The 24,747-nt window shown below is 44.0% G+C and overlaps 1 protein-coding gene and 1 non-coding gene across 3 annotated transcripts in view; one reads left to right on the forward strand and one right to left on the reverse strand.

The window, feature by feature from the left end:
- LOC147196915 (cell adhesion molecule 2-like) overlaps positions 1-17,320 on the reverse strand; it is a 72,056-nt gene extending 54,736 nt beyond the window's left edge. Inside the window, exon 1 of one of the 2 annotated variants that reach the window (XM_086126075.1) lies at positions 17,191-17,320. In XM_086126075.1, coding sequence (XP_085982201.1) covers positions 17,191-17,254 — 64 coding nt within the window. In that variant the 5' untranslated portion in view covers positions 17,255-17,320. The remainder of the gene's footprint in view (positions 1-17,190) is intronic. The other variant, XM_086126077.1, reaches the window with a different exon arrangement.
- A 4,956-nt stretch (positions 17,321-22,276) lies between these two features.
- Positions 22,277-22,349, forward strand: trnar-ucg (transfer RNA arginine (anticodon UCG)). The gene has a single exon. It is a non-coding gene; the product is annotated as a tRNA-Arg (tRNA).
- The last annotated feature ends 2,398 nt before the right edge of the window (positions 22,350-24,747 follow it).

Raw genomic sequence — 24,747 nt, forward strand, 5'->3', positions numbered from 1 at the left:
CTAAGAGGGACCTTATCGGATGTGTCCGTGTGTGCAGATAGATAAATCGATCGACGGGCGTCTATGTGGCATCCTCGTCATTCGGCCCTCGGGCCATGAGGCGTTCCGATAGTTTGACATAAATGTGAATCACCCAGAAAAAGTGTTCACCCGTCGAGCGATCGCTCACTATGCTCATGTTTGCCTCGGACATTTTCGAAGGATTGTGAAAAGCCGACAAAAGCAAACGTCCTTGGAACAGTTCTTCACAAAACGCCAGGCAAAAACCACAAAACGCACCTCGACTAAAATTTTGCAGTTAAGAAATTTCTCCCCGAACATGTTAATTTCGGAAGTAGAGGTAACACTGTAATCGCTTTTTAAATTGCAATATTGGGCGGGGGGGCGGGGGGGTGTGTACAAAAATAATCGCAATTATATGATTTGGGAAAACGTTCCAGTCCTAATGCAAACCTGCGCCGCATCGACACCTCTGCCGCCACGCAACCGCGCAGGAACAGGAACCCTTGGAATGCAAATAAAGCCTTTCCTTCGGTTTCTCCCTTTCAGCCAGGCGCCGATGAGAGCGGAAAGGCGGCAAGATGCGATCGACACCGGGAGAGTGAGCAAGACGTACGTGCTCAGCTATTTCAGACGCTTTCATCAGGGAACCTCCAGAGAGGCCAATTTTTGGCTGCTTCCAATATTGATGCCACCTGAAATTAGACTGATGGCTGCCTCCTTTCCTTTTTTTTTTTTTTTTGTTTTGCCTGTCGGTGTCATCAGCTCGCTGGGAGGCAAAGAAACACTTGGCCTTGCGTTCTGCCTGGATTTTCATCACTTTGTGGATTATTCGGAGTTTCGGTTTCTTTCTGTTGAGCAAGGTGGCCCTGATGATGAATAACGGCCCACTGGAGTGAGTTTGGTGGATGGAAAAAGTCGACACAGCCCAGCTAGGTTTTTGCAATATGGAAATAAATAAATGAGACCACGAGAAATAATTTCAGAACCTTTTCTACCACCGATGGAACTTTGATCCAGTACAACAACTCCATTGAAAGTTTGAAAAAAAGTTTTAAAAAAAATGTTCTGGTAGGCTTTTCCAGACTTTTTTTTGGGTGGGGGGGGGGGGGCAAAAAACGCAAATCTGACTTTTGAACAGGGGTGTGTAGACTTTTGAAATCCACTATGGTACACAAATAGCACATGCGGCCGCATGACTAAACTCACTTTGGACTTCTTGAATTATTTCCGCTCACTCTGTACATTTTAATTAAGCAAGGTGGCAGTATCACGATGAACTGTTTCATGGTTCGTTTAGTTTGCTGATTTTGACCAGCATGCATGAATAAGAAACATCTACACCTTTAACATCAATCCCCGTGCAAATTTCATTGCCGCCGCCAGCGCTGTTTTCAAACCTGGATCAAAACAATGTCAGGAAGGGCACCTGGCGTAAAAACTGTATCAAAGACACTCTGTGACAGCCCGACCCATGGTCAAGTCGCAACTGCCAATCCCCCCCCCCCCCCCCCCCCAAAAAAAATCCGTTCCAAAAAATCATGAAACCTCTTAGCAAATCTCACGGGCAAAAGAAAAAAAAAAAAGTACAATAACGCAAGCTGCAGCCCACAACTCCAAATAATCATCCAATTAAAAGGTGTGAAGCCACAAAAGGAGGGAGCCTGGCGCACGCGCCGTGTCAAGGTCAAATGCATTTAAATGCAAATAAGGCGCTCGGCGAGGCCGACGTGCGCGTTAAGGCCCACGTACAAATGAAACCATCTGCCTCCGAAGTCGTATTGTGCCGTAAATGAGCAGCAAATGGTCTCCGACGAGCCGACCGACGGTGCAAATGAAACTCGCACCTCTCGTCGTTTTCGTAGCAAAAGGGAAGCGCCAAAATTGAATCGGGAGGAAGCTTGAGGTGGATTGCGCAATAGCGCTCCGCATCATGTTTGAAGCACATCAACCGAGACTTGATTCTAAGACGATCAAACGTTTTTGTATTTTCACTCTCAGAACGGCCCTCCGAGAGAAGACGTAACTCCAAAGTGGCCCGCGACAAAAATGAGTCCGACGCCCTTGTGCAAGGGCTAAATAGTAACCATGTTGCGGTGCTATAACCCTCTAAGCCACACATTCTTTATCCTCAGCGTGGATCAACTAATATTAGTGCCGTGCTGAGGAGTCCCGATGTCTCGCTGAACACTAACCAAGCATGTCTGTCTCATGCTGCCCCCTGGTGGCCAGACACCCAAAAAGTCCCACAATGGATAACAAATATGGGTAATTCATTTTTTTGGTGCTTGTCTTGTGTGGGTGTGTTGGACAAGGTTGGTGTACGTGTGCATTTTTGCTCATGAAACCCTGACTGCGGATGGTCGTTGTGAAGTCAGAAGTGCGCGCTAACATGCATGCACATGACGGGATGAGTGACACTGGCCACCCCGCTGAAAAATTTCCGATTGCGCCTCTGTTTAAAAACATCAATTTGTATGCTTCTAAAAACAGACCTGAGCTGACATTTTGTCAGCTTTAATTTGAAAGTTTTCTCTGGACGCGGCAGGTCTTTGACAACCTATCAGGCAGAAAATAATCATCTGAGCCCATTTGTCAGCACCGAGAATGTGCCAAGACACTAGGTACAAACATTATTTGTCAAAACACTTTGCCGGGACTTATTTGCTAATAAGATTGCAGGAAACAGAGCCACGGTGAATAATAACACACACACACCCACACACGCAGACATTTGACAACAAACTCTGGCGTGTCCTGTTATTCATGAGAGGTTCAAATTGAATGAAAAGAATGCAATAGGTGGTGGGAATAATTTGTTTTTGCATTTTTGGAGAAACGAGAAAAATCGGACGTCTGACAGGCACCTTAATGAAAACGTTCGTCACCGAGGAAGGCAGCGGGAGAATTGGCGCGCACGCTAGCTCAAACGCAGACAGCAGCACAAAGAGACCGAATAATACAGCCACGCCGACACAAAGATGAGTTTCACAACTATGAAAAATTATTCGGCGAGCTGCTCTGGAATTCTTATGGGAGGATAAAGAATACATGCCTGCGAGTACCGTCACGCATATCGACTGTAAAAACGCATCGACGTTCGCACAGCATTTTGTGTCCTTAAAATACACAAATGGTATAAAATACAATAGTGTGGACGGTCAGGATTATAGTACTTGGTCATATATTCTTTATCCTCGACGAAGAACGACTATTAATAGTGACGCACTGATAAGATGATGGGAGGTGAGATGTCTCAATAAAGAGTGTAGCCTTCTGTTTTATACTTCCCGCAAAGTTAGTGCTTGGATTGGGCCATTCGCTGTTCATCTCAGACAAAACATTACGGTACAGACGAGCGGCAATCGCTCCATCGCGCTCCCAACCTGCCGAAGAAGTGTTGCGCCGATTGTCGGACTTCATTTCCCGCCTGAAACGGCAGCAATATGCTCAGCCGCTGTCTCACTTTTTTCTTTTAAATCTCTCCGCCCCCGGCGGCCATCCGCTCGTAATTGCCGCGTCTCATACGACGACGTGCATTTTGCAGCGGGGCGCGTTGCAAGACAGATGGGTCGAGGATCCGCAATGACGTCCCGGCGGTGTCGGGCGGGCGCTACCTCACGCCGCTTTGGCCCGACAACAAAGCGGGCCCTCCGCGGCGCCGTCATCTGACATTCTGGCCCGCAAGCTGTTTCGCCCTCACGTCGCGTTACATACGCCGGCGCACATTTCATTTACACGTCTCCTGGCGGCGCACCAAGTGGACAAACGGCAACGGGAGCCTGACAAAACGCCTCGCTGATATGTCACTTTGGACTTTACACCTTGTTGGCCGCGCCATCAACACGCGGCGGGGAGAGTACGAGCAGGTACGACTGGAAGCGAGGCCTGGGCCATCTGGGCTTGGATTAAATATAAAAAAAATAATAATTTTTAAAAAATGCCAGTTTAAGCCCAGCATGAAATGTGGATTTTTCTTTCTGTAGTGAACATTTGCGTTCACTAAAGTAGTGAACATTTGATTTGACGAAGGACACCCCTCCCCCCAAAAATGGAAAAAAAAAAAAAAAAAAAAAGATGCAACAGTACGAAATAGATGATGCAAAAACGAGTGCCTTCCCGACTGCCTTCACAAGCGATTCCCAGACGCCTTTAGGCGACGTTTACTCCGGGCGCGTGCCATCTGCCGTCAATGCGTTTGACATTCATTCCTACCGTGAGACATCTGCAACTGCAAATGCTTCCCATACTCGAAGCTGAAATGAACTTTTACTGAGAAGTGGAGGGTGCGGGTGGGCAGGCGGGGGGGGGGGGGGGTAAATTAAATCAGCAACAACCTTTAAAAAGTTACTCAGTCCAATTTGCATTCATCTCGACTGAATGCTTTCAGTCAATGCCAGACATTTCTCCGTTAAATTACGACACATTTGATCGTATTAGGCCGCATATTAATGCCTGCCGCACGTGTGAAAAAGTGTCTGACACACAAAAGAATCTCCCTTCAAATAAGCGGCGAAGCAGAAAATGTTCCTTCTGTGATAAGCTCTTTGAAATGGCACTGTGACAGATACCCGACAGCGCGGGATCCCGCAAGCCGCCGACGTCTTCAACATGAGACGCCCGTTATTCAATAGCCAGGACACAAATCGGGCCCCCGACGCAGCCATCGCCAGGTGAGCGTCTGGAAAATTAGGTCACAATGTGAACATTTGGATTGCTGCCGAGAGGTTAAAAAAAAAAAAAAAAAAAAAAAAGCTGTTGAAGGGATATTGAGTCCTCGCGTCTTGTCAGTTTTGTCCCAGAAGGATCGTCTCTGACCTTACATCACAAGTGTGATTGACAACTTTCAATCACCGTCGAAAGCACCATTGTGTGCCGCTTTTGCTGCACGGCTGGTTCTTCGCGGCGAAACCGTTTACGCTCGCATGTCCCTTCTTTACACATGATCGCTCGGGCGGTAGGTGAAATGATTCGAATGGTGTTGGCCGTGTTTGAGGGCGGACCTTGAGGCAAAGGCTCCATTTCGGCCGCATTTCTTTGGAGATCCTGCCATGCAAAGCGAGGGCGAGGACCTTTTGTCAAAATAGCTCCAACCTTGGGAAGATAACGCCAAGTCATGCCTGCCCATCCGCTGGCCATTTAGCTGCTCATTTGTTCATTGGTTACATCATACTAGTACCTTCTTTTTACTTCTCCAACTTGCAAACCAAACAAAAACGGAGAGAAGGAAAAACTGGATCGAATAAATATGCTTACAGCTGCTCATCGTAATATCACAATTCTTGATCGTAAATGTGGTGTAGGTGTAAAAAGCAGGATTACTGAGGATTTGATGTGGAATACTCGAGAGTAAAATGTAGGCTGCTCTTGAAATAGGCCTACTTCCTGTTTTCCTTTCAAATTTACAGTGTAAAATAATGGTGTGCCGCCATCTAGTGGCCGCCAGTGGAATTATATCCAAAATAAACGCCAGACAACAAAATGTCAGTTATAAAATTGTTGGGGGAAAAAAAAAAACATCCAAGAAATCCATAACCAAAAACAGACAGATTATATATTTACCGTTATGTATTCAGAAACTAATCTTTCAATTCACTCCACACGATCTTTAAAATTCAAATGTTCACGATTAGACTGGCTTCTGATGTTCACAGCCTAACTTTTCCCATTCAACGTGTGAAGCAAAATTTCACACCCTTTCCTATTTTCTGTTAGGGTGCCTTGCTTTTGAAATCACGCGATTGTTGATATGCTTTCTCCTCCGTTCTTCATCAGGCCAATTCATTGATGTAGAGTTAGAATCCCCTTTCAAATTATTATCTGCTGATACATAAAGTCATGCGCCAATTACCAGCAAATCTGACAATATTTGGATCCATTTCAATTTGTATCCATTTTTAAAATGTTTAATGTTGGGTCTTTTTGGATGCAGAGAGCGAGTCTCCAGGTTGCCTCTCATTGAACGCATTTGTGCAAGTGGGCGGCTTGCAGCGTTTGCCATTTATGACTCAGCACTCTTGAGAGAGTTTGGACTTTAACTTCCAGCCAGCAAGAGTGCACGACATCGTTTCTTGTATCGCCGGAGGAAAAAACAAACCAAAAAACCCCCCACAAAAAACACTCTTGGTAGCAGTTTCCCAAAATAAGTATGCACCTGCAGATGTTTCAGTAGGTGTTGCTGTTGTTTGTTTGTTTGTTTTTTACTAGAACATTGGGTCAGTCAAAAAAAAAAAAAAAATCAAAAATAATGGCAATCTAGTGTAAGTCAGGGGTGGGCAAACGTTTTGGCTCGGGGCCGCATTGACTTTTAAAATTTGACAGAAGGGCCAGGTCAGCACGAGCTATGGTACATTTAAAAAAAACTGCATTTGTTGACGGTCCATATCAAACGTCAACAGAACAAAAGCATGAAAGTACTGTATTAATATACTTTTTTAAATGACAATAGTGTTGTTGATGACCTATTTTAGCCTGTGCATTGCTGCAGATGGGTTGTATCAAACCAGTAGAAGTAGAGTGATACAGAGGTCCTAGGTGGTCGAAAAGACCCCCCCCCCCCCTCCCGTGTTCTGCAACTTCAAGTCAATGCGCCACCTGGCGGTGGAATGCCTGTCATTACAAGTCCAATTGAAATTAATGCAATCCTTCACATCGAACCTCAATTGTGGACCAACCTTCGGCGGGCCGGATTAAAAAGACCAACGGGCCGGATTCGGCCCGCGGGCCGTAGTTTGCCCACCTCTGGTGTAAGCTAAGGCTTGCCAGTTTACAGATAAGTTAGCAAATGAACAAAAGATAGACATACTTTAATTAGTTAAAGCTCGCTAGCAGAACAGCAAGCTGGAGTACGCTAAAAGTACCGAATGGCAAACTAGCTGGTAGCTAGATAGCTGGCTGGCTAGCTCGATGTGGTCAGATGTATTCTTTGAATCTCATTTTTAAAATGACAGTACATTACTTTTCGTACAAAATTCAACGAACTGATGAAAGATTTGCCGTTCTTATCGAACCACTTAATCAGTTAAAGTACATTTGATCTTTTTTTCATCCTGCCCGTTACTCCAAGATGCCAACCAGTGAGACAATGTGCAATTAATTCAATTGATAAGAGTCAGTGTTTACGAACTTACGGTAAATCAGGGAGGAGATCAATACACAATGGCCTACTTTTATCGTCTTGCCATTTACCTTTTGAATGTCACAGATGATGCAAAAAAATAATATTGATGAAAAACTCTCAGAGGCTTTCTAAACGAGCCCGAAAATGAAACTAATTGAAACGTTGACATTTCAGACCAGAGAGAAGTAGTTGACTGCAAAGAAGCAACAACAACAACAACAACAACGATCATCATAACACGAGAGGTTGTGTGAGAGTAGATTTGCTGTTTTGGTTGCCTTCTACCACTTGTTCATTTTCACATCTGCGTGTTATCCCAAATACAGCAGAATACAGAATGTCCTCAAGCCTCAGTAAACATTACATCAAACAAAACAAAAAACAGGATTGTAGCGCCGTATGGATTCAAGTTTAAAGAGAAAGTCCCACCAGATTGTGGGGCTGCAGGAGGTCCCCATATTTCATGTTTATATTTATAAATGATGGAACATAAATGTTGAGTTGTGCCCCGACAACATTTATAGTTGAATATTGTATGTTAAGTAAAAATGACTTGTTTTAAAATGTTATTGAAAAAAATGTTTGATTTTTCTCGCGTGTTTACAAAAAAAAAAAAAAAAAAACAGCAAGTGGTTATACACCTACTGATATCCTGGACCAACGGCAAAACTATCAAATTTCTAATTCAATGTGTCAGATCGTAAAGTTTCAATCGAGTTTCCTATAAAGTTTTCCACTTTGTCAAAATTTCTCCAAAGCCAAAGTGCACATTTGTGACTGGACCAAAGTCGGCATTCATGTTCACCTGTCAGCGTTTGCTCCCAATGGGGGAATAACTTCAAAAACATCCTTGGATGACAAAAATCCCAGGTGACAGCTGTGCGTGTAAAAAAAAAAATGAAAAAAAAAACAAAAGGAAAACGCACACAATAGATGAGTTTGTTTATTAAAATGAAAAAAAAAATCATGGGGGAGCTTCCAAATAAATCGTCTTTTTAAGTCGCTGGTATTGAGAACGGAAGCGAGGAAAACGTGATCACCTGCCAAGGGATTAGGAAAACAAATCCTGTCTGTCAGTATCCCGTTTTGATGCAGAGACGGAGCTACGTGCTTGATGCGATCGGGATGGAACGCCAAGAAACGGGAGATGATGAAGGGATTGCCTCCTTTCACGGTGGAAATACGTTTCTGGTTCGCTAATGCTTCGCGTCCCTTCAGTTCTCCCTTGGAATAACTGTTAATATAAACAATTGGATCAACATGAAAAAAAAAAAGACAAGCAGCTCATTAAAAAAAAAAAAAAGAACACTAATGCTGCTCGATTGATCATTCGACTTGACTTTGAAGAATCCTGAAAATGTAATCGAGCATGTGACATCCGACGACATTGGAAATGGATTAACACGTTTAGATTATTTTGGTACCAATTTTTTCTACTAAGGACATGTCATTTACTTGCGGATTTCCAATCCAATAAGCACCCTTTCCCAACGTAAATCTCTATAAACGCCATGTGTAGTGTATTCATTACACCACTGATGGGCTCGGTGCCTTCAGACGTTTAATAGGAAACGCTAGCTAGCTTCTCCTAATTGAACTATAATATGTTAGCATTCTTTTCCTTCTCTCGGACGGTGCCAGAATGTTCGAGGATAGACCCAATTACGGGGATCCATTGTACATGTGCGAGTGCGTTTTGACATGCCGGTTGGGCGCTCCGGCAGCCGTTTCCATGGTTACCATTAATTCGGCATAATGATGATAATGCAGCCACAAAAAGAAAACGTTTCCATTATGGCACGGCATATTGGGAGTGGGCAAGGAAGGATCATTGTCATTGCGTTCAGGAGCACTCAGCGCCAATAACTGACATTAGCACATTCATTCTAAAATGGAAACTCTCAAAACAGATATAATGCTGTAATAACAACAATTCATCGTAATGCGAACAATAATTAAATACGTCAGTCAAGAAATATAATTATGCTGTTATGTTGCTACGCTATATGTTATGTTATCATACATGCCATACTCCGCTAGGTTATAAGAGGATAAATTTTGTGCGGTTATACTATTTTATGAACATTTATGGTACTTTTATGATTTTGTTACTATGCTGTGATATGCTACATGTTAATATGGCCATGCTAAATGTTTGTAAGCTATATTTTTGTGCTCCTGTACATGTATTGATATGTTATGCTAAGTTATGTTGCTATGCTACCTTTTATTTTCCATTAAATTACAGGTGATTCTGATGCTATAGGCTAGCTATGCGATGCTAGGTTACGTGGTTGCAATGCCATACATGTTTCAAGTTATGTGTTTCACACGCTATGCTAATTATGCTATACCTCGTGAATAAAGTTGTACTTCACTTCACACTATGCTAAAATATGCCACACTCTGCTGCACTGTGAAAGTTTAAGTACCTTGTGGTTTTAATTTTGGGGCAAAAAAGCCAAATCATATTTTGGATTAACTGTCCTCCAGTTCTAGACATGATGTAATCCGCTAGGCTTGTTTGTCGAATGTGTCGAAGTCCACCGTGAACTTTTTCTACCCTTTTCATTTCTGTCTGGTGACCAAATGACAGTCCACTACTGCAAGTGCGAAGACGGGAATGTGCAAAATCCCCCGCGGAGTGTGTCAATCTCTCATAACAAAGACTTTGAGGAGCTAAGAATAAAAAGTCTTATTTCATCTTGCCACTGGCACCAAAAAAAAAAAAAAAAAAAAAAAAAAAAGTCTCATTAAAATATCCGCAAGTGAAACGCGAAGGCAGATGTCATTCCAAGTATGACTTTGCACACACCGCACTTGGTTGCAATGTGTCATTTAGAGCTTCTCAAACTGGGGTCCTTGGGCCACCAGGGGTCCGCAAGCCATAACTTGAGGGTCTACAATTGTATTTACAAAAGAAAAACATTGCAGTCTTCAGTCTTGGAAGATATTTCTCGAGGGCACACTTATTTGAACAAAAACTGAAGTACAAAGGTGCTGCAGCAATTTTTATAAAGTTGGCTTACTTTGCTCCTGAAACTTGCCATCTTTTAGCCATGAGAGGTGAACTGTTCGTCGACAAGCGGCAGATGAATCAATTTGGCACATATTTAGTTTGATGTTTATTTGGAGGCATGAAGGCAATAGAGGAAAAATTTTTTAAAAATTGCAGCAACGCGGCTAATCACATAAGCCCTTTTTAGCATCGGACGCGTCGCACAAAGCCAATTTAGACCTGCCCTTATCATCCTGTTCACACTAGCACACGTGGCATTTGCGTAGAGGGCCCATATGTGAGCTTTAAATAGCACAGAGCAGATACTGTACATCGGAACTATTTCCATATTCTCAACTGTGATGAAGTGGAAAATAAGTCAACAACTCACAGGAGGATACATAGCTTCCCTGAGAGGGGAAGTGAACTTTTTAAAAACCCAGCTTTGCAAGTACATCTTTTTCTTGGGGGGGGAAAAAATGGCACTTCATCTTAGAATTCATCTCAAAAATGCTACCATAATTTTTTTCATGGAAAATAATTTTCTTTATCTTGTGGTGTGGCCATAATACAGCAATATATATATTTATATATATATTTGTTTTTTTTTTTTTTTTTACACCACCGTGAAATGTTCTCAATCTGTCAGAAACATCTTGCGACACAAACCAGGTGCACTGGAAAATTGACAAGAATCGTCATTGGTTACATAAGCCCTCTCACTTTGACCCGCCTCCCATCGCCAATTACACCAAGTCAAACCATTTGCGACAACCTCAGCTGAGGTCACGTGGACTCTCTTTTTCAGGTTAGGACTTTGAGAAATTTCTCGGCGGACGTCTTGCCACCGGGCTACTGCGAGTGTACGGCAGCTCGAACAAAAAGGCGGCCTTCAATGAACCTTTTTCAACAATTTTGCTTTTTATCGTCTCTTTTTCTCTCGCCGCGGCAGCCGAAGACACAAAAGCCTCCAGCGAGTGCGGCGTGTCCATTTGTAAAAAGCCGGCAGCTTCCCGCCGCGGCGCTGTGTATTTATGGCGCGGTGATGGCGGCCCCCGAGGTTGAGAGTGGTCATTATGTGGGGGGCTTGCTACTGCTCTGGTGGTTAAGGTCACCTGGAGCACAGCACATCGGCGACTGAATGCATAATTATGTTTGCCCGGGAAAAGGGAGAGAGAAAGAAAAAAAAAAAAAGGCAGCGGGTGGGTCAGCACAAAGTGGGCACTTCTCGGTCTCAATGGTTGCTTTTCTATCCCCACTGAAGTACAGAGGGACTTTGGGTGTTTTGAAATGTATAACATAAATAAATAAAATGATCACAATAGTTTGGGTACTTTGCTGATCATCTTTGAGGTCCCTAGGTGGAATTATATAACTGATAAACACAGAGAAACATTCAATATAGGTTTCCCCTGGAAAAACTGGGAGTAAATAGGGGATGGGGGACCTTAACATAGCTTGCACTTACATTTTCAGCAGTTTTGTGCCATCCTTGAATTGTCATTTTTACCCAAGAGGGCACTTTGTGTTGGGGGCCGGGGGGGGGGGGGGGGGCACAGTATAGTATTGCCTCAAATCCTTACACGTTGGATTGGGAGAGTGACGATGTATCGCCCGATCCGAGAATAAAACTTCACGCCAGAAATACGCCGTTCCAAATGTTGCACATAGCGAGAAGGCTGAGCGAGCAGCAGTGGGGAGGGCAACGCTTGCCTCGAAAGAAGATCCCCACCAGCACGCCCCCCCCCCCCCCCCCCCACAAGCCGCCCGGAGCAAGTCGCATGAGGAGATTTTGCTTTCCGTTTGTGCATTTTGCTTCCGACTGTGACAAACTTTTTTTTCACATCATAGGAGCTGTACTACATCACCACATTCGAAATTCAACCCTACAATTACGTGAAGATGTGTCCATTTCACTCTATATTGCTAACTTTTTTTTTCTTTTGTATCGCAGAATAAAATGAACACGTCAGGATTTTTATTTTTATTTTTTTGCAGCCCTTAGTGGTATATTAAGGTATATTAATATTTTGGACTACTGTCCTGCCTCACATTTTTTGTCTCTGTCAAAGGCTTGTCATCGTTTTTTTTTTTTTCCTTGCCGCCTCTGAGGCTCCATCTTCTCCTCTTGTTCCTCTTCAAACCCCCCCCCCCCCCCCCCCCCCCCATCCATCGGTATGCAGCTGCCGTACGGACCGCGGCTGATCCCTCTTTATGAGGACATGCGATTCTGGGCTTTTATCTCCCACCTTGCTTTGCAAAATACACACGCCTGCATTCGCCATCCTAACGTGCGTCAATCTCCAATATGGCAAGCCTTGAAAGACGAGGAAGATTGTCTCTTGCTCTGAGCAATGTGAATTTAAAAAATTGAACCAAACGTATATTCAAAATTGCTCTCCAACCAAGCAAAAATATATTTTGTCCAAATATTTGCTTATTTGATAGAATTTTCTGGAGGTTAGTCGATTACTAAAATAGTCGATAACCGAGGTGGGATTACACTGCAAAAAAAAAAATAATAATAACCTCTTGGAAATTACAAACTTGCTCCTGAAACGAAGTCATTGATTAGCTTCTCCCAAAAATATTATTTCACCCATGGCGCCCCCTGGAAAGTTAGAACAAATATTTTCAGCAAACAACTGGAAATTGGGTGGGGGAAGTCTGCCGTAGTGGCATGAAAACGTCTAAAGGAAGCATGTCAGGAAAATAAAACAGAAGTCTCACTTTTTTTGTTTGAAGAAGCCACTTTGGGCGCATTTCAGGATTCATACTTGGACAAACTACACACTCAATTGAGCCTTGATTAGAAGCATGTATCCTGGACAAACTACTCATAATAATACCAATAATAATAATAATAATTTGCCCCAAGACCAGTTTTACCAATCAATACGAAATTGGGTGGAAAATCCTCGAACACACAAAAAAGTCTCGAGGACCCATGCTCGAAATTGAGTCGAGCGGCTAAGCGTCAGAAAAATGAGCTGATCGCCGTGGCGAAAGGAAATTTGCAGGCTCATCCGTAATTGGGCACAAAGCCCACTTGAGCAGGGTTGAGAGCCAAGAGAGCCCGGGAAAGGTCAACGCCGCAAAACGGCACCAAGAGAAGTGTCGCAAGCTTCGCTTTAGGAGCAACACTGAAAACCGAAGGCAGCTCCCACAACACATGACAGGTGTTGAAGGACCCCTGGAAATGGACTAAACGAGACAAGATTGCAGAGTCAGATGAAAATGGCAGACATCCTGTCTTTATGGTCATGGGCTTGTGAGACTTTTTTGGGGGGGCCGTGGGGGTTCTACTCCCAAGCCAATGAAACTAAAAACCTTTGCAATTAGTCAACTGTCTAACGTATGTGGTTCTAATTCAGGAATCTGACACTTTTCAGTGAGAGAACCCTGGAAATGGCCAAAACGACCCTAAGATGGGCCCCTTCAAACCAAAATTGTGGATTGCGAATGTTTTTTAGGTGGGGACTCTTGAGTCTTTTTTGTGGGTCTAGTCTCTGCTACTGAAGACGTCCCTGGAAATGGTCAAATTGATGCTAAAAATGGACATTCCGGTGCAAAATGCTGGACTTGCTATGTCTGTTTGGGTATGACTTGTTCAGACTTTTTTGTGAGTCTTCTTGTCATCGACATGACCACCAAATTTCATGCTGCGAAGTGAAACTGGCTTTGGGAGCTGAATTTTGTCCATGTCCAAAAAATGATGACATTTCCTCCAAAACGGTGAACTTGCAGTCTTTTTGGCCATGGCTTCTTCAGACTTTTTTTGTCTACTCATGCTAGACAAGTCCACCAAATTTCATCACAAAACTGGCAGGTGAACAGGCGGCGGGCGGCTACAGGAATAGGGAGGCACTCACTGTGTGTGCGCGAGCCTGATATAGGTGACAGCTCCGAGCTTCACTCGGCTTTGCCCTCAAGTTCATTTGACAGATATTTTCTATACAAACACGCACTCGGAGTCAGATGAAACAAGTGCATTTTCTCAGCTATCAAGTGGCGTAGAAAAGTGCCACCCCGCCGTATGCGCTCCCAATGAAAAATTGCTCTGCGTAGGTGGCAGAGCAATACTGCAAATATAGAAGAAAGCAGTTTAGAGCAGAATAGCACTCAGTGGAGCACAAAACCTCCAAGACCTTTTTTTTTTTTTTTGGACAAGTTCTGCATTCTCCATTGAGCGCTGTGACAAAAACGAGGCTGTGGAGGAGAAGGGGAAAATGAAAGTCTTGCCTTCCGAGCAAACAATCCAAATCTCAAACTTTTTATTCCTTTCGCTCCAAGTACCACCGTCATGGCCAATGTTAAAAGTCAGTCGCGTAGTAGGCCTACGTGTTCACACTGCAAAATGCCATGGAAGGGCTAACAAAACCAGCACTGGTGTTGCAGTAGTTGCAATCGAAGCAATGCAGATTGGAACATAAACGGTGCAGCGGCACAGGTAGACAAACGTAACAATTCTCAGGGGTATCTATTCTTTATCCTCTGTTGAAACCGACTAATATTACTGCAGACTTCTCTAGCAGATAAATACTACACATTGATCAACTTTTGGATAAGACCGCAATTTCAGGTAATATTCTTAGCTCCAATATTGTGCATGTCAGGACCTATGGCACGCTAATGTAGCAAATTAACAACACGATTTGATTTTGAGAAGTGAAGAGAGAAATTATACGGAACCAAAATATGAGGGCAACTCTTTTTTGGGGGGGGGGGGGGGGTGTAAGAGATATGCTTTTTTTCTGACCAAAAATGATAGTTGAACCAAACAAGGATTAAGGTGTAATTCAACCCGCTGGGCTCTCACCTTGACCTGTAATTTCATGTTTGCGGTTAGAAGACACGAGATATCATTTTGGCCTCCATCACAGTATGTGCGTCACATGAGTACACGTCGAGATGCAAACAAAGCCGGAATCAATAAAACGTGCGGCAGCAGAACTCTTAAAGGCTTCTGCCGGCACAAAACGGACGACGTGAGAATCAGCATGTTTGCCCCTTAATCAATACGGCAGAAATGAAACACGCCACAAATGGACCTTTTAATCTTGTTACTGAATCTTTATGCAACACTTTGGGCGGGGTGCTTTTGATCGAAATGTCCACTGCGCGCACTCCCGTAGAAAATACCTCATATGTTCAGCAGATGGCAGATGACACATGTTTCAGATTTGGTTCGACGCGGTTGAGGCTTCAAAACTCAGTCAAATGTTCTAATGCCTCAAAAAACAACAACAACAACTTGAGGTTTCTTCCAAAAGCACCACAAACAGCCTCGCTCGACCTTTACCAACACGGGGCCGGCCTTTTAAAGCCATACACGCTTAAAGTCACAAACTAAAAAAATAAATATCAGACAACATCCCTCGAGGAGTCAAAATGCTTGACGTCCTGTGTCTTTTCGCCCATAGTTAGTTTTAGCTCAACTCATGGATGACATGATTGCCAAATTTCACATTGACCAGCGCAACAGGCTACGGGGGCTGTTTTTTTTTTTTTTTTTTAACTCCAGGTGGTGCTCACAAGCCAATTTCGATGGGTCAGGACAGCGACTCCATCCAAATGTCCATTTTCATTAGGATGAAAATGTCCTCGAATTTGCTGAGTTTTTGAGTATGGGAAGCACTTAAACTTTTAAATGGCCGGGGCTTTTTCCTTCTTCTTTCTAGGGGTGGGGTTGGGGCACCCTAGACTCATTCTAAGTTGATAACAGCTTCCATGAAAGACCAAAATAGCTAGAAAAAAAGTCCGTTCCATCCATTCATCTAAACTTTTTTTTTTCCAGTGCCACTACAAACAAATCATTTAAGATGGGCCCCAATCATAAGAGAGTTGTGCAAAACATCGCAGCGGTCGGAACATCAAACATGGGCAACTCTCCAAGAAGCAAAGCGGGCGGTCAGCGCTTGGAAGTGTCATCGGGCCACAGCTGGATGGGAGGCCATCTTCTGCGAGGGCACCAATGAGGAAAGAAACGCTCCGCTTTGCTCCCAAAACCAGAACAAAATCTCATTTGGTCAAGACCACCGTACAAGGGACTTTGCTGGACTTCACGAGACAGCAAACGAGTTTTGTGCATCCGCAGCACCCCCGTTGGTGTGCTCTGTTTAATCACCTCAGATGTGATTCATCAACAGTCAATTCCACACAAATCAACACCGTTAGGAACGCCTCATTCATATATTATGCCTTCTTCAGTATGGTTGAAAAGATGAATCACATATTGAATCATATTGTTACAGTCAAACACATTTTGTGTGATGGTTAAAATGCAAGTACATTGAATATGATGAACATTTTAAAATGTAGTATACATGTTTAAAGTTGGAACATTTCGGGGTTTTAAAAAAATGGTTGCAAATTTTGTTGATTAATGGGTGATGTGTGACACATTGAAATTGTTTTTTTGTTTGTTTGTTTATTAATCATTCGAAGGAGGGAGCGACTCATTCATGCGCCTCCGACTTGTTACGTGCACGCGCACGGTTAGCGGTTATACAGGGGCGGCGGCGGCTGCGCGTGCACGGGACGATCTACACTACGAAAGGGTGGGGCGATATCGGGGACGTTTTTGGAGACTTTTGGGACTGAGGAAGGTGTGGGGGGGGGGGGGGGGGGGCACCTGATTACACAACCACACACGTTCCGGGAGCGGCACATCTGATTGCTGCACACTCCAACTTGCCACACAAACCCCAGTCAAATATGCCAAAAGCGCGTGTTACCCGTGCAACACGCACACACCCGCGCGCGCGCGCGCGCACACACCTGAGCTAGAGGTGACTGCCGCGGTCAAAACAGCGCAATTGAATCCCCGAAACACAAACGCACAACTTCTGCCCTCCTGCCAACACACAAACTTGTGTCGCCGCAGTGTTTTCACCGGGAGCACGCGCGCGCACGGCGCAACTTCCACGCACTCCAGCGCACGCAATACAGATGATGGAGAATCAGAACAGACGTGGTGGGTTTTTTTTTTTTTTTTTTGTCTTGCCTGGGGGTCCCCACGCACACCACGCCCCGGTTTTGCAGCAGCTGCAGCCTCCCCGCTTGCACTCACCTCCAAAAATGCTCGCGGCCAGGCTGGAGAGGAGGAAGAGCAACTGCCGCTGGCCCATCATCATCTTCACTTCTCAAGTGTAACGCTGCCTTGCCGTGACTCGGCGCTCCACGCGCGGGGAACGAATAAGGGGAGGGGGGGAGGGGTGGGGGGGGTTCACTTATCCAGACGGGGGATGCGCAGACTTTACATGGATGAACTCTGAGTGGCAAAGACGATGATGATGCTCCAGAGGAGGAAGAGGAAGGAGGGAGGTGGCTGAGGATTGGGGAGAGGGGGCGGGGGGGAGGGGGGCAGCTGGTCCGCTTCTGGAGCAGGACGACGCTGACTGCTGATCGGCAGCCTGCACGTGCAACCCGCGGCTCCCGTGCTGCTCGTTGATTGGATGACGGGGAGGAGACAAAGCCACGCCCACTCGGTGGTTCTCAAACTGGGGTTGGCGAGCCGTAAATCTGAAAGTCCGCAACAAATTAGGTTGGCTCTCTTAACCCTTCGAAACTGGATCAAAATGACCCTTTTTTTTTTTTTACGGTTGACAACAATAAAAACACCCCAAAATGTCATTGTTTCGCCCTCAAAAATTGATGATTGCCTAAATATACACTTACATGAAAATTTTGTAGAGAGCCTATAAATCTGCCTTGTGTCTAATAAATGTATGTTAGATTTCCAGTTGTGTGTGAATCAAGTAAAAGGTCATCATAATAATTCAAGATTCCCACATCTTGAAACGGTCCCATGCCATTAATGTCTTTTTAATGGCAAAATAAATTTCGAGAACTGTCTATGTATATGAGTGTGTGTATACATATATATATATATATATATATATATATATATACACACACACACACACACACACAAAACCTATAAATAAACAGGATAGCCCTATCGCAGGGATGTCAAACTCATTTTTTGTCACGGGCCACTTCGGAGTTGCGGCGTCCCTCGGAGGGCCGGTGCAAAATCTCAACGTTATTTATTACCCATGACAATTTGACATTTCGGTACAGATTTCAGCAAGAATCATGATAGTTGACACACGGGGGGCCACATAAAATGACGTAGGGGCCGGATCTGGTCCCCGGGCCTTGACTTTGACACCTGTGCCCTATCGGGTAATACCGGTGGAATGAGACCATTTTTTTTCTGTCTGCAATTGCTGTAAATGGTAAGAATACATCAAAGTAAGAACAGTCGATCAATTACTCGGACAGGCCCACAGAAATGACTCATGGTCCAGTTAGGGCTGCATAAGTGAACCCCTAGAATCATTTTTCTGGTCATATTACAACAAAATGTGAAATAGAACAGGAATAAAATTCCATTTTATTGGGGGGGGGCATTTTAGTGTGTTTTTCAAAAGAAAAGGCAGAGGAAAGCATTACTGGCACACGATTCATTTTTCTACTTGAATTCTGCCAAGCAACAAGTGGCCAATTGTACATATGTAATCACGAGTTGGTGCCATGGTTAGTTAAAAATAACTTTTAAAAAACCATTGTAATCACGGGTGGCTGAAATGTATGCATCTGTGAAAACTAATATACATCATTTCACACGTAACATTGGATGTTTCTTCTCTTTTGTGGTCGCGTGTCAGCCGCATGAGACTTATCTGCTCTCACCGATCTAATAAAGTGATGAAGAATTGCCCTTCAGGGCCTCGCGGGATTCAATCTGTGCCATCGCGACCGCACGCCGCTGCTGTGAATCATAAGCGAGCTGTACGATGAGTGTGCCTCGCTATCGTGCCAGGTTCAAGGGGTTAACTGTATTGAAAGCACTGATAGCTCCTAAGGGAGGTTGGCGTTAAAAGGTTGAAGTGGAACAACATGCCAAGAGGCTGATTAGGTTGAAAACACTCCCCTTATGTTGCAGGTCAATGAGCAGCGTTACGATATTCTTTTTAAAGAAAACCTCCGCTGGCTTTGGTCTTTTTGTGTTCCAAACGATTTTTTTAATTGACACCTCATTTGGATTGACCTGAAATGGGAACATTTTCTCCCCTGTTAAAAAAAGAAGAAGTTTGAGAAGCCCCGAGAGAACTAAAATCAGTGGCACGGTGGACTCAGTGGGGTTAATGCTGTGCGCTAACAAAAAGGCCACGCTACTCGGCTCCAAAATGAAGCTGTCACAACTCTTCAGCGCCTGCGCTGCAAAACGCCAGTCACGTTTCTTCGCTCCTCCTGACCATCTGCTCCCCTTGGCGACTTCATCACACGCTTCCTCCCTACTCCCATCTTTTACAGAAACGCGCCGCCGGACGCACGAAGGGATAATTGCACAAGTGACACCCTGACAGGGAGCCATTTTGTAAGGCGTGTCCACGACCACATTTGAAGTCAGGTGGAAGGAATCAGTGGAGGCACGCGAGATACGTAGTTCCGTGTACGGCGGTGCTTTGAGATACACATTTAATTCATTTCACTTTTCCCACTGAAATCAATGGAAAGGCCAGAGAGAGAGAGAGAGAGACATTTCAGATCTGTGGGATAAATGCCATTCTTACATGAGCAAGATACATAGCTAAGGCTCCATCTCCAAAGTTCTCCACTACAATACCATTTGGAACAGTTCACAATCAATATTCACTCAATAACCTGACGAAAACATAAACACTTGAAATAAAAAATGTTTTTTACTCACCAGAAATGCTGATTTTGAGACAAAATCCAGGTCCTTTCCTTGCTGCTGCCTGTAAACTAGCTTGCGCACTCATACATGCTGCCCTCAAAGTGCCGAATAAATCTTTTTTTTTTCAAACTGAAAAAGGGCAGCCTCCGATGGCGTTAGCTGACCTGTCCTCACAAAGTCCAGTTTTTCGTGAAAAGTCCACCTTGCAATTTTTATTTTTTTATTTTTTTGTGACTCACGTCTGATATTCGTCCTCCTCCAGGTGTCAAGCTTCCATGCACATTGCGAGACCTATTAGCTCAACCAATCCGAAGAGGGAAAAATTATGACATCACGCTTTACGACAGCTGGCAGGCCTCGTTTGGTGAATTTCAAATCTGATTGGTTGAAAAAAAAAAAGCCATTACTAATTGTGTGGATGTGTCATGGATCGGCATCGATGACACTGAAGGCATGAGGCAGATTACTTTGCCATGGCGACACATCAAAAATAATTCTGATTGGACCAAAAAAAAAATTAATTAACATACCAAGGAACGGACAATAAAAAGAGAATAACATCCATTTTCCGAACCGCTTGATCCTCACTAGGGTCGCGGGGGGTGCTGGAGCCTATCCCAGCCGTCTCCGGGCAGTAGGCGGGGGACACCCTGAATCAGTTGCCAGCCAATCACAGGGCACACAGAGACGAACAACCATCCACGCCCACACTCACACCTAGGGACAATTTAGAGCATCCAATCAGCCTGCCACGCATGTTTTTGGAATGTGGGAGGAAACCGGAGCACCCGGAGAAAACCCACGCAGGCCCGGGGAGAACATGCAAACTCCACACAGGGAGGCCGGAGCTGGAATCGAACCCGGTACCGCTGCACTGTGAAGCCGACGTGCCAACCACTGGACCACCGGGCCGCCCAAGAGAATAACATACAGTTGAAAATTGAAGACTAATACGAGAGAAAGTCTTCCTGGCCTTAACTGTTCACCACTGATATCAATCATTAAAAAAAAGGTGTCTTCACAACACTCAGCATGTAAAATTAAATACGTTGATGATGTTACCTGATGAGTGTAAAATTTTAGAAAACTAATGAAAAGAAGCATGAAACAATTTAGCAGCCTTTCTGTTTCAAGCCAAGCTTATCCTCCACATCTTGACGTCCACCATGGTGGACAAATACCGATCATGTGCCAATGGAGTTATTTGACTCCGGGAGAATAAAGTCAGAATTTTTCAGAATGAAATTCGATTATGGTTATTATTTTTTTTTAAAGAATGTCATATTTGATGGTTGTTGAAATTTTTTTCGAGTGAAGTTGTATTTAAAATAAACGCATTTACATTATTTTGAGGAAATGAAGGGACACTTTTTGAGGAAGTAGTAGTACTGTGAGAATGAAGTCTTTTTTTCTCTAGGCGAAAAAAAGTCCAAGGCTATTGTTTAAAACAAATGGATAAATATCGCTTCTTCTTCTTCACGAGTGCGCTTCATCTCGGTAGTCCATTCATCCTGACTTTTGCTGATGGTAACTACGACTTCGGCATTTGTTGTTGTTACAGCCTTTTTCATCATTTGCAGATTTATAGTCAGTGTCTGCCTCGTGCACCATGTTGTTGACTCGCTGTCGTTTTCCCAACAGGCGTCCACGATGCCTCTCCTTTCTCCCGAGGTCGGCGTCTGGCCTCCACTTTGAGCGTATTAAGATGTCCGCTCGCCTCGGCTTTTTAGAGTGACTAATGACTCGGACTCTTTGCAAACCGCTAAAAGACGGCCGTAAAAAAAGCCAAGCAAAGCGATGCAGCACTTGCGCTGCGGTCAACAACATCACAACTTTTCCCCGCAACTTCCATTAGCAGCCTTTTATTTTTATGTGCGTTTTACAAACGGCTTAGAAACAAAGTTTGCTAAAGATGAGCAACTTGATGTTTGCTTTCTTTATTTTTTTTTTTAAACCCAAGATTTAGTTTTTGAAAGAAAAATTCCAAGCGTAAGTTCACTATGCAGTGGCGATGCATAATTCACACACGGATTAAAATTTGATCAAGGAAACAAGATGACTGAGATGCAGGCAATTACAAGACGTGCTTGCATCAAAGTGAACTAAAAGTGATATAAATAAGTGATGCGATGTAAGGAAGCGCAAGTGAAGTCTCCATTTCAGATCTGGATTAATACTGGATGGTTGTTGATCACGTGCAGGATTGGATTTACATTAGATAATCACAGGCAACTGCAGAGAGCTCTGAAATTTTCAGGGTCGGAAAAAAAAACCTACTCTAAGTTTACCTCCATTTTGGGGCAAGGGGGAATCACATTTCTTCAAGAACATTACGACGATCCTAAAACCTTGGTCTCAATGGCTAGCGTTAACTTCTCGTGCATGAGGAAACCACGTTCTTGCATTAATTTTTAGGTGAAATACCCTAGAAAAGTAGGATAGGTCACATGACCACGTGGCCTAATGGACAAGGCGTCTGACTTCGGATCAGAAGATTGAGGGTTCGAATCCCTTCGTGGTTGTGTTCGTGGATTAGCCAGCTTTAGGTAAATTTGTCTACTAGCAATTGTGTCATGTCAGCGTTTCAGGTGACAACCAAATGGTGTAACGAAATTACAAAAATATTGGCACCAGGAGTACATAGCTAGCCTTGTTAGCTGGTGTCAAGATGGCCTCACGTTAGCATTTTTGTGAACAAGCTAAAAACCTCGAGGCGGGAGCTAGCCTCATTAGCTCGGCTGGCTAAGCTTTGACATGGTTTTGACAGATGGACCATGTCAGACTGTGTGGGGGCGAACGCGTTGCCATATCCAGTCCACGTAAATTGCAGGATGGAATACCATGACCATTTGGCATTCCTTCCGTTTAAACTTGCACAAAAACATCTGTTTAGAGGTGAATACGCCTTTGGAGCTAATGGGTACTTCACCTCCAGGATCTATTAGCACGGGGCGCTACCTACCTGCTGGGTCTCAAGTGGCGCAGCTAATTTTAGATGACTCTATCTCTTGTGCGACTAACAAGGTGAAGCACAAATATATGCGCAAAAACAGTGTGTGCGCGTGCATGTGTGCATTTGTGTGTGTGTGTGTGTGGCCATTTTTCATTGTCCCTGTGACAGTGTTTTTTTTTTCTTTTCGTCAGGCTAAACTAAAAGTCACTGTTTGCCGTATGCTAGCTTCATCTTGGACTGCGAAATTGTTTTTGTAACCTCACGATATTTTTTCTGAACAACAAAGACAATTCAGTCTTCTTTTTATAAACATCAAAGACAAGTCTTCAGTGAACCTTTTTTATTTTTTATTTTTAATCAGTAAACAGAAAAGATGATTTAGTCTCCACTGAACCTGACGTTTACATTTTGGTCAGCAGCAAGTGCAATTTAGAGTCTTCACTGAAGCCGACATAAATGTTTGGTAAGCATCAAAGACAAATAAGCAATTTGCAAATGTATTTTTATTTTTTATTTTTTGCCACGGAACCACACATGTATACTTTTGTAAACATCAAAGCCATCAGTATCATGAGTTGTTTGTTTACAAATTGAAAAAAATATATATGAGTAAATATGATATGGGAGGTTCTGCTCGCAAGTTGAGAGCGGTGGTCTTACGGTCATAATTTGTTTGCCCTCTCAGCGAGCAAAAACTCAAGTCAAGCAAATCAACCACTTGGGTCTCAGTGACGAATGACAAGACATTGAAATGAAATGGAAAAAAAGACTCCCTCCTGTTTTTTGGACAACGCTATTGGCAAAAAAAGGATCCTGCCGCGCGGGATCGTACGCTATCACCACCACCACCAGCGCTAGGCAGGCCCGAAAATGCATTTTTAATATGGACCAACGCGGGTGGAAAAAATGAGCGGCGCTCTACGTGTGACTTACGCGTTGAACGAGTCGCATACGTTACGAGCCAAGAGTCGCGACAGGGCAGGTGTGACTGATCCCCGCCGGCATTTCATCTTCTTCAAGACATGCCGCCACCGCCTCGTCTAATGTCTTTTCATCTTGCCATCCGGCCCCTCGCGTCGGCCTCGTTCTCCCGTTCCCGAGACTCCTCCATCCTTGAAATTGAAGACTGGAAGCGAACTTATCACCTCTCATTAGCATCATCCGCCGTCTCGCACGGCGTTAACCTTTTCACTTAGCGGCGCTCACGCCGAGGCGGAGGCTCTCTTTCATGTGAATTATGACTCATAATATTTCAGCACACTGATCCCTGACATCCAATTTGATCCCGCGAAGAAGGAAACCGCCTGTGTGGCGTCTGCGTCCAACCTTACTGGACCTAATTTGACAAACGTGCAATTCCATTTGGAGTTTGACCAGCTGCTTGACTCGTCAACGGGAGTCAGCGAGGTTGTCAGACGTCACGCGACTGACTTTCCGGCTGCGACGTTTACTAAACAAGCCATATTATTCGTGCGCAGTCAACTTCAGTTTGTCGGATTCTTTTTCACCTCTCATTTATTTACTCATCGTTGTTTCTTTCTGGGGAAGAAAAGACAACTTTCAAAGGCACGGCTAGCCGTCATAATTGTCTTTTGCCAAAATGCTTTTCGCAAGCAGTTACTGTTTGATTCGTTGTGCCAATTGCTCATTTGTCTGTCATTTGTCTCGAAGCGCTTTCATCGTCAGGTAAACACAGCTCACATACTTTGATGATAAGATGCTTAAAAGGTGTTTTCTGAATTTTATACACCCTCCGAAAAAGGGTTGATATTGACAACAGAGGGCACATAATAGCAGTGAAGTGGGGTTTTTTTCGATTTGACAAGGATATGTCCTGACTAAATGAAGCTCCTCCCCTCACTTCAACATAATTCCTAAGAATAAAATACGACAGCAGCTTGGATCTTGATATAACTGTAGGGGGAGCCCTGGAGCAAGAAGCCAATTTTTCCTTCGCGCTGCCTTAA

This window comes from Hippocampus guttulatus, chromosome 12, assembly GCF_054856545.1.
Source record: "Hippocampus guttulatus isolate MCC_2025c chromosome 12, RoL_Hgut_1.0, whole genome shotgun sequence".
NCBI classification, from domain to species: domain Eukaryota; kingdom Metazoa; phylum Chordata; class Actinopteri; order Syngnathiformes; family Syngnathidae; genus Hippocampus; species Hippocampus guttulatus.